At 44.9% G+C, this 9,887-nt stretch overlaps 1 protein-coding gene and 1 non-coding gene across 2 annotated transcripts; one reads left to right on the top strand and one right to left on the bottom strand.

Moving 5' to 3' along the window:
• The first annotated feature begins 1,781 nt into the window (after window positions 1-1,781).
• LOC118004016 (high mobility group nucleosome-binding domain-containing protein 3-like) lies at window positions 1,782-2,060 on the top strand. The gene has a single exon (XM_034995140.1). It carries the CDS (start codon window positions 1,782-1,784, stop codon window positions 2,058-2,060), a length of 279 nt encoding a protein of 92 aa, XP_034851031.1.
• A 2,650-nt stretch (window positions 2,061-4,710) lies between these two features.
• Window positions 4,711-4,783, bottom strand: TRNAK-CUU. Its single transcript has one exon. It is a non-coding gene; the product is annotated as a tRNA-Lys (tRNA).
• Between the last annotated feature and the right edge of the window lie 5,104 nt (window positions 4,784-9,887).

The following is a 9,887-nucleotide window of genomic DNA, read 5'->3' as shown; positions in this document are numbered from 1 at the left end:
ATTCCTTGAAAGATTTGAATCGGCCTATGTCTATTCAAGAAATTGAATCAATAATTAATAACCTTTCTAAACAGAAGACACCAGGCCCAGATGGGTTCACTGGTGAATTCCACCAAACATTTAAGGAAAGAATTATACCAGTTCTTTACAATGTCTTTCAGAGGATAGAAGCAGAGAGAATACTTCCCAACTCATTCTGTGAGGCCAGCATCATCCTAATACAAAAACCGGACAAAGACATCATAAGAAAAGAAAAACTACAGACCAATCTCTCTCATGAACACAGATGCAAGATGCTCAAACACATTATTCATTAGTTATTAGGGAAATGCAAATTAAAACCGCAATGAGATGCCACTACACTTCTATTAGAATGGCTAAAATTTTTTAAAGTGATCGTATTGAGTGTTGGTGAAGATATGGAGCAACTAGAACTCTCAGACACTGTTGGCAGGAAGGTAATATCGTACAACCACTTTGGAAAACCTACCATATAACCCAGCCATTCCACTTCTAGGCATTAACTCAGGAGAAATGAAAGCATATGTCCAAACAAAGACTTGTATGCAAATATTCACAGCAGCTTTATTTGTAGTATCTCAGACAACAAGAAACAACCCAATGTCCATCAATGGGTAAATGGATAAATGAAGTGTGGTATATATAAACAATGGAATACTACTTGGCCATAAAAAGTAATGAGCTGGTGGCCAACTTCCAGATGGTGGTGCGAGGAGCCCTGAAGAGCCTCTTCCCAGTGGAACCACCATAGCTGTTAGAAATGTTATGTATAGGGGCGCCTGGGTGGCTCAGTTGGTTAAGCAACTGCCTTCAGCTCAGGTCATGATCCTGGAGTCCCGGGATCGAGTCCCGCATCGGGCTCCCTGCTCGGCGGGGAGTCTGCTTCTCCCTCTGACCCTCCCCCCTCTCATGTACTCTCATTCTCGCTCTCTCAAATAAATAAATAAATCTTAAAAAAAAAAAAAAGAAATGTTATGTATATATTCCCTAGAAATCGTCCTAAGAGCATACAGCAAATGAAGGAATGTTCATTCAGGAAAATCTACTAAATCTTGGTAAGAAAAGTGAGTTTGTAGCATTTGAGCCATGCTTCACTCTCTCCCTGCCCCCACCACCTCAACCCAATGGAGGCTCCGATAGAGGCAGGTGAAGCTAAGAACACCGGGTTCCTTCCCCTTTCAGCTCCCAGGAGCAGTCTGTTATCTTCCTGGGACAGGAAGGCCGCCAGCATATCTCATCCTCTCAGCTCTGTGCTGCGGGGACAGTTGGTGCCGCAGGCAAAAGAACGCCGCCGAATGCATCTTTTATACCATGTAACAAAAGTTAATTCAAAATAGATTAAATAGTGAAATGTAAGAGCTAAAAGCTTTATGCTTTTAGAAGAAAACCCGGGAGTAAGTCTTTAGAACCTTGGATTTGGCAACAGATTCTTAGAGCACAGTTGACAACAACAAGAATATACAAATTGAAATTCATCAAAATGAAACCTGTTCTGCTTCAAGGAATACCATCAAGAACATGAAAAGACAACCCACAGAAGAGGGGGCAATATTTGCAAATCATATATATGAGATCTGGGGCTTGGATCTAGAATATATAAAACAGATTACAATTCAATAATTTAAACAACAACAACAACAAAACACCAACCCAGGAGGTGCAGGTCTCTGCGGTACCCTTTGCAGGAGCCCCAGCGGTGGCCATGCCTGCCGGTCCAGCCCGTTGCTTTACTGTTTAGCGGCTGCACAAACACAGTCCTTATGCCCCAAAGAAAGTCTCCAGAGAATAGAGAGGGCAAGGGTGGATCCAAAGCAACGAAATCATCTGCCAGGTTGTCAGCGAAACCCGCACCACCAAAACCTGAACCTAAACCAAGAAAGCCATCTGCTCACAAAGAACCTGGAACGAAGACTAACAAAAGTACTAAAAGGAAAGAGGGAGAGCACAAAGCTGGAAAGAAGGTCCTGCACCATCTGAAAATGGTGAAACTAAAGCAGAAGGTGCACAGAAAACAACCTGTAGATCACAAGGTAGAATGAATTGTGAAAAATTGGAGTTGATTTTATGTCCCACTTGGGCGACTTTGAAAAGCTATGTTTAGGGCGCCTGGGTGGCTCAGTTGGTTAAGCGACTGCCTTCGGCTCAGGTCATGATCCTGGAGTCCCTGGATCGAGTCCCGCATCAGGCTCCCTGCTCGGCAGGGAGTCTGCTTCGCCCTCTGACCCTATCCCCTCTCATGTGTTCTTTCTCTCTCATTCTCTCTCTCTCAAATAAATAAATAAAATCTTTAAAAAAAAAAAAAAAAAGCTATGTTTACCAAGGATTTTGTAAACGCTAACTTTTAGGACACTACTAGTTGGCATACAAAGATGTATAAGGATGGACATTTTACCTCTTTATAATCATGCCTTTTGGAAATTTCCATCATCCTCAAGTAAAATAAATTTCAATTTGATATTCGAAGCTGTGTGTAAAATTGATGCAACGTTCCATGCACTTGTTTTAAAAATTGAGACCTGTGCATACTGTGGTATTTCTCCTGTGTGTATTTGAATTTTTCACACAGTTTTTCTAGAGCAGTAATCAGTGGTGCTTTTTAATCTAGATTTTGTGTGATTTTTTTTTAAAGATTTTATTTATTTATTTGAGAGAGAGAATGAGAGACAGAGAGCATGAGAGGGGGGAGGGTCAGAGGGAGAAGCAGACTCCCCGCTGAGCAGGGAGCCCGATGCGGGACTCGATCCCGGGACTCCAGGACCATGACCTGAGCCGAAGGCAGTCGTTTAACCAACTGAGCCACCCAGGCGCCCCGATTTTATGTGATTTTAATGAAACATGGATAGTTGTGGCCATCTGCTGACTATTTGTGGTTTAAAATAAAAGGTTTTCTTGCCTGCAAAAACAAACAAATAAATAACCCAATTTAAAAAAAATGGGCAAAGGATTTAACTAAATATTTTCCCAAAGAGGATGGAAAATAAACGAATAGGTAAACAATAAACACAAGAAAAGATTCTTTTTTTTTTTTTTAAAGATTTTGTTTGTCAGAGAAAGAGAGAGGGGGCGGCAGGCAGAGGGAGAAGCAGGCTCCCTGCTGAGCATGGAGCCCGATGTGGGACTTGATCCCAGGACCCTGGGATCATGACCTGAGTGGAAGGCAGATGCTTAACCGACTGAGCCACCCAGGCAACCCCCAAGAAAAGATTCTTGATAACATTAGTTATCAAGGAGATGCAAATCAAAACCACAATGAGATACATCTTAACCTCAAGGATGGTCATAATAAAAAAGTCAGACATCCAGATGGCTAACAGACACATGGAAAGATGCTCAACATCATTCGGCATCAAGGAAATACAAATCAAAAACCATGATGAGATACTACCTCTCAAATGTCAGATGGTAAAAATTAACAACACAGGAAACAATGGATGTTGGTGAGGGTACAGAGAAAGGGGATACTGTTGGTGAAAATGCAAACTGGTACAGCCACTCTGGAAAACAGTATGGAGGTTCCTCAAAAAGTTAAAAATAGAACTGCCCTAGGATCCAACTATTGCACTACTAGGTATTTATCCAAAGGATACAAAAACACAGATTCGAAAGGGTACATGCAGCCTAATGTTTTTAGCAGCATTATCAACAATAGCCAACTATGGAAAAAGCCCAAGTGTCCATTGACTGATGAATGGATAAAGAAGATGTGGTATGTATGAATATATATATATATAAAGGAATATATATATATAATGGAATATGTATATATATATATAATGGAATATACAGATAGATAGATATAATGGAATATTACCCAGCTATCAAAAAAGAATGAAATCTTGCCATTTGCAGTGACATGGATGGAGCTGGAATGTATTATGCTAAGCGAAATAAGTCAGTCAGAGAAAGACAAATACCATATGATTTCACTCATATGTGGAATTTAAGAAACAAAACAGATGAACATATGAGAAGGGGGACAAAAAAGGGGGGGAGGGAAACAAACCATAAGAGACTCTTAACAATAGAGAACAAACCGAAGGTTGCTGGAGGGGAGGTGGGCGGGGGATGGGCTAAATGGGTGATGGGTTTTAAGGAGGGCACTTGTGATGAGCACTGGGTATTGTATGTAAGTGATGAATCACTGAAATCTACTCCTGAAACCAGTAATACCCTATATGTTAACTAATTAGAATTTAAATTACAATTTGGAAGGAAAAAAAAGTCAGAAACAAATGCTGGGGAAGATGTGTAGAAATCAGAATCCTAACAGATTGCTGGTTGGAATGCGAAATGATACAACTGCTTTGAAAAACAGTTTAGTTCCTCACAGTTAAACAGAGTTATCATGTGACTTAGCAATTCCTCTCCTAGGTATCTACCCAGGAGAAATTGAAATGTATGTTTATGCAAAAACAAGCAAAAAATGTTCATGGCAGCATTATTCATAATAGCTAAAATGTAGAAACAACCCAAATGTCCATCAACTGATGGATGGATAAACAAAATGTGGCATATCCATACAATGCAATATCATTCGGCCATAAAAAGGAATGAAGTACTGATACATGCTATAACACAGATGAAGCTTGAAAACATTATGCTACATGGGAAAAGTCACAAAAGACCACATACTACATAATTCCATTTATTTTTTTTAAGTTTTTAAAAAATTTATTTAAGTAATCTCTATACCCAACATGGGGCTCGAACTCATGACCCTGAGATCAAGAGTCTCATGCTCTTCCAACTGAGCCAGCCAGGCACCCCATATATTCCATTTATATAAAATGTTCACGGGGCGCCTGGGTGGCTCAGTTGGTTAAGCAACTGCCTTCGGCTCAGGTCATGATCCTGGAATCCCGGGATCGAGTCCCGCATCGGGCTCCCTGCTCAGCAGGGAGTCTGCTTCTCCCTCTGACCCTCCCCCCTCTCATGCTCTCTCTATCTCATTCTCTCTCTCAAATAAATAAATAAAATCTTTAAAATAAATAAATAAATAAAAAATAAAATGTTCACAATAGGTAAATCTATAGAGTTAGAAAGTAGATTTGTGGTTGCTTAGGACTACAGGGTGATAGCTAAAAGGTACAGGACTTTTTTTTTTTTTTTTTGAGGTGATGGAAATGTTCTAAAATGGATTGTAGTGACAAGTTGTATATATCTGTGAATATTGTAAAAACCATAGAATTGTATATTCTTTTTTTTAAAGATTTTATTTATTTATTTGAGAGAAAAAAAGAGAGAGAAAGAGAGAGAGAGAGAGAGCATAGCGGGGTGGGGGGAGCGGGAGAGGGAGAAGCAGACTCCCCGCTGAGCAAGGAGCCCGATGTGAGACTCAATCCTAGGACTCTGGGATCATGACCTGAGCCGAAGGCAGATGCTTAACCGACTGAGCCACCCAGGCGCCCCTGAATTGTATATTCTAAATGAATGAGTTAAATGATATGTGAATTATATCTCATGGAGATGTTATTTTTAAAATGCCATATATATTAGGAATCATTTTAAAAATTTTTTTTAAAGATTTCGTTTATTCATTTGACACAGAGAAAGCACAAGCAGCGGGGAGGGGCAGAGGGAGAGGGAGAAGTGGGCTCCCCACTGAGCAGGAAGCCAGTGCGGGGCTCAATCCCACGACCCTGGGTTCACAACCTGAGCCAAAGGCAGACACTCAGACATTGAGCCACCCAGGCACCCCAGGAATCTTTTAATTGAAAGGAAAAATGCCAAAATGCCAACAGTGGATAGCTCAAGGTGGTAAGATTACAGATTATTTTCTTTTGTAATTTTTCCTATTTGAGGGAGAAAAAAGTGTTTTCCAGAGAACAAAGAGACCAACAATCAAATGCAATGAGTGAACATTGATCAGATCCCGGATCCCTCCCCATCCCTCCCAAATGTAGATGTAAAATACATTTGGGGAAAATTGAGAGAAACATGAATATGGACTGGACATTGGATGATAGTATGGGATCATTCATCCTTTTCTCAGGATTGTGAGGATGACTGTGTGGGGCTACTGTTCTCAGGAGCTGCATCATCTAGTGTCATGGTATCTGCAACTTACTTTCAAATGGTTCAGATTTTTTTTTTTAAGTAGGCTCCACGCCCAGTGAGGGGCTTAAATTCATGACCCTGAGATTAAGAGTCGCATGCTTTACCGAGACAGCCAGGTTCAGATTTTTAAAAATTTCTTTTTAAAGATTTATTTATTTATTTTAGAGAGGGGGGAGGGGCAGTGGGAGAGGGAGAGAGAGAGACTCCCAAGCAGACTCCTCGCTGACCGTGGAGCCTGATGCTGGGCTCCATCTCATGACCCTGAGATCACAACCTGAGCCAAAACCAAGAGTCGGATGCTTAACTGACTGCACCACCCAGGTACCCCAGTTCAGATTTTTTTAAAAAGAGAAAGCAATAAGTGAATAAGGCAAATCATTAATTGTTGAATCCAGGGGGGCATATGGATGCTTGTTGTATACTTTTCTTTTTTCCTTTGTAGTTTACATTTTCTTAAAAAAAAAAAATGGAGAGAAACATAATAAACAAATCTTCCTGTGCAGCACAGTAGAGCCTCTCTGGGCTCAGGAAAGTCGAAAAAGACCTGAGGCCTTGGGGAGGGCAGCAGAGGGGGCAAGATCTGGATCCTGGAGCTTTCCCTCCTGGAGGGGATGTGCCCAGAGGGATGGGCAATGGGAAGAAGCCTCTTTAGCTGGCATCAACCCATGTTAGCAAGGTGGCTTTATATGCATTTTCTCATTTAATCCTCACATCTCCATGGGGTAGGAACTGTTATTATGTCCATGTAACAGTTGAGGAACTTGAGACCAGAGTTTGGTAACTACTCAGAGATTCTTCCCCTTGTCCAAGGACTATGCCTGGACTCCCTGGAGACCAGAGGGATCACAGGATTGTGTCCTTAGGATCAGCCTGTGGGCAGCCTGACCTAGCCCCTGGCCTTGGGGAAGAAGGGGGGCGCCAGAAATCAGGACCTCAGCTGGGTAGCTTGACTCAGAGGAGATGGGGTTAGAGTTTGAGCATTGAGGGTCAAAGCAGGGGGTGGGGCAGGGAGAATTGTGGGGAAGCTGTGTTGGCCACAGGTACCCACCTTTCTGACCTCATCTTCTGGCACTTCCTCTCTCCTCAGCTGTCGCTCTCAACCTTACACACATAAACTTGCTCCTCCATGCCTTGGCACAGGCTCTTCCCTGAGCCTGCAACACCCTCAGTACAGAAGGCAAATTACTACTACTCTCCAAGACCCGGCTCCATGTGTCTGGCCCTGGGCTCCTACCTCCACTTCCCCCATCTCCATTAGATCATGATCGACTTCTTGAGGGTCCCCAGGGTCTGACCCAGAACTGGCCCAGAGGATAGTCAGTGAGAATTGCCATGATGGTAATTCCTCTCCTCCACCGCCCTGTGGTGTTCAGAGCCCCTCCTCTGCCCTGGACTTTCTATTGTGACTTCATGCCAAGCAGTCACTCCTCGTGGGCTACTCGCCCTACATCAGGGGCCAAAGTCCTTTCTTTATCCTAGCGCCTACCACTGGCCGGCACCGAGGGCCTTCACGGAGTAAAGGCTCAGAATGGCAGCCCCAGTGGGACTCCACCAATTGGGCCCCAGGTGGCGCTGTCAGCCCAGGCAAGGGCTGGGGAGCCTCCGGCCTCAGCTCTGGTGCAAGCTGCCAAACCCCCAAATTCCAGAGCTTCTTTTCCTCATCCCATCCAGTGCATCCATACCTGATTTGAAAACTCAGGATGTCAGGACTAGATTGCCAGTTGAAATCCCCTTAACCTCCAGACACACAGGAACAGCCAACCTCTCGAGGCCACAAGGATGAACCAAGAAGGCCCAGATCTCCGGAGAGGTCGAGGGTAGGCAAGCAGCCACCTCGGAACCAGACATTTCACCCAGACTCCGCCACAATTGGCTGTATGATGGGACAGCCTCTTCCCTTCTCTGAGTCCAAATGCTACTGCGTCCTGTGAATAGTGAGAACTGAATAAATGGCCAGAGCGCTGGGTTCTTTTTTTTTTTTTTTTTTTAAGCAATCTCTACACCCCATGTGGGACTCAGACTCATGACTCTGAGGTCAAGGTTCGCATGCTCTTCCAACTGAGCCAGCCAGGCACCCCAGAGTGCTAGGTTCTGATCCTGATTCTGGTCCTGGTATGCTGCTCTGACCTGTGTCTACCCCCCCTGAGCCTCAGGGACTCTAGCTGTGAAATGGGGGCTGGACCCCAGAGCTCTGAAGGTACAAGAGTCCAGGATCCCCACTGGGTTAGAGAGGCCGGGTGTGGGGTTGGCGCCCTGGCCAAGGACAGACCGCTCCAGGAGCTGCCAGACGGGAAGCATTTTCCGGGAGCCGGAAGGGCTGGCGGAGCCCAGGGCCAGCCCATGCAACCACAATGGACCCTTGTGTGGAAGTTTAGCTTGGACCCACCCATGGGCCTGGCCCCTAGACTGGGGTGGGTCCTCTATGATCCATAGTCAGACCCAGCTCCCAAACAACCCATCCTAAGCCCAGAGACAGGAGCATGAGATGGGATGCTGGTTCAGCTCCAGAGTGATGTCTACAGACTTGTCACCCGTGCCCAATTTCCACCATCCCAGCCTTCCTGGAATCTGTTTGCCTAAATGACCTCACACAAAATGAAAAAGCCTATCTTCCCAACCAGACAGGCGCCCAAGAGGGCAAGGGCAAGTTTTCTCCTCCTCAAGCCAATTAAGGGAGCACAAGACAGACTGGTGGGCCGGCCTGGATCAGGGTTGATGAAGATCCCTGGCTAGGGAGCCATCTAGGACACCTTGGCTCTAGTCCTCACTGAGCTTTTGTTTCCTCCTCAGCCAATGAGAGGGAAGGAGGATTGGTAACACTTATTTGAGGGGGACCCAAACACTGGCTGGGGAGCCTTCAAAAGCATCTGGTCCATCCTTTGCCTTGGAAAGGACTCTACCCAAACTAGATGGACTCCACTCATTCTCCCCTCACCCTACAGGCTCCTGATCACACTTGTTCCTGGAGCCCTGCTCCAGGCTCTGAGCTGCCTCTGAGGCACCCCCCAAGAAAGCCTTTTTGGATATCCTTACAGGCTGCATATGGTTTTCCCCGCTCTGGGCTCCTGTGGTTTGGTATCAATCACTCCCCAGAGCACAGGATCCTGACCACCTAATGTTCATGCTCATCTCAGCAGCTTTCTGGGACTCCTGTTGGGACCAGCCTCCCCAGGGGACACTTAACATCAGCCATCTCTCTGGGGTCCAATAAACTGTCCTAAGCATGAAAGGAGATGATGCAGCACCATATCACTATGAATTGCTAGTATTTACAAGACGGAAATTAAAAAAGAAATGCAAGATCCTATTCTTGGGTCAATTTTAAAAGGCTTGGGATCTGAGATGACAAGGACACAGTGGGATGTGATCAGCACAAAGGTGGATTTGATGTCTGGCTGTATTAGCAGAGGCATAAAGCCTAGAAAGTAGGAGGAGAACAACCAGCTCTTCTCTGTAGGTTTGTGCCCATTTCTCAGGAATGGCTTCGGCACTGATGCCCCTGGCCAGTTAGTTTCTGACCCAGGGTAGAGAATATGGAGTCACTGTCCTCCTAGCTTAATAGGGCCACCCAGGGCCATGGGGCAGCTAACTTTGGGCCCCCAAAGGAGACTCTGGACATGTCCCAGGATGCTGGTGTCAACTCAGAGTGAGAAAGGCAGTTCCACAGCAAAAGGGGCAGCTTCTAGAGATAGGCAGTGAGGTGAGAGCAAGGTTGGATGAGCCTCGTTGGGAAGTCTACCCCTACTTGGGGTAGACTGACAGCTTGGGAGGCCCCTCCATGTTAGAACTGTGAGAGAGTCTAAGTTCCT

Source organism: Mirounga leonina, unplaced genomic scaffold, assembly GCF_011800145.1.
Source record: "Mirounga leonina isolate KUSES-001 unplaced genomic scaffold, KU_Mleo_1.0 Mir_92, whole genome shotgun sequence".
Classification (NCBI taxonomy): domain Eukaryota; kingdom Metazoa; phylum Chordata; class Mammalia; order Carnivora; family Phocidae; genus Mirounga; species Mirounga leonina.
The sequence above is the reverse complement of the archived record's forward strand: the minus strand, read 5'-3'. Positions and strand labels throughout refer to the sequence as shown.

What these genes read in the sequence shown, in the direction of transcription:
- LOC118004016 (XM_034995140.1), top strand. Translation starts at nt 1,782, where the DNA reads ATGCCCCAAAGAAAGTCTCCAGAGAATAGAGAGGGCAAGGGTGGATCC.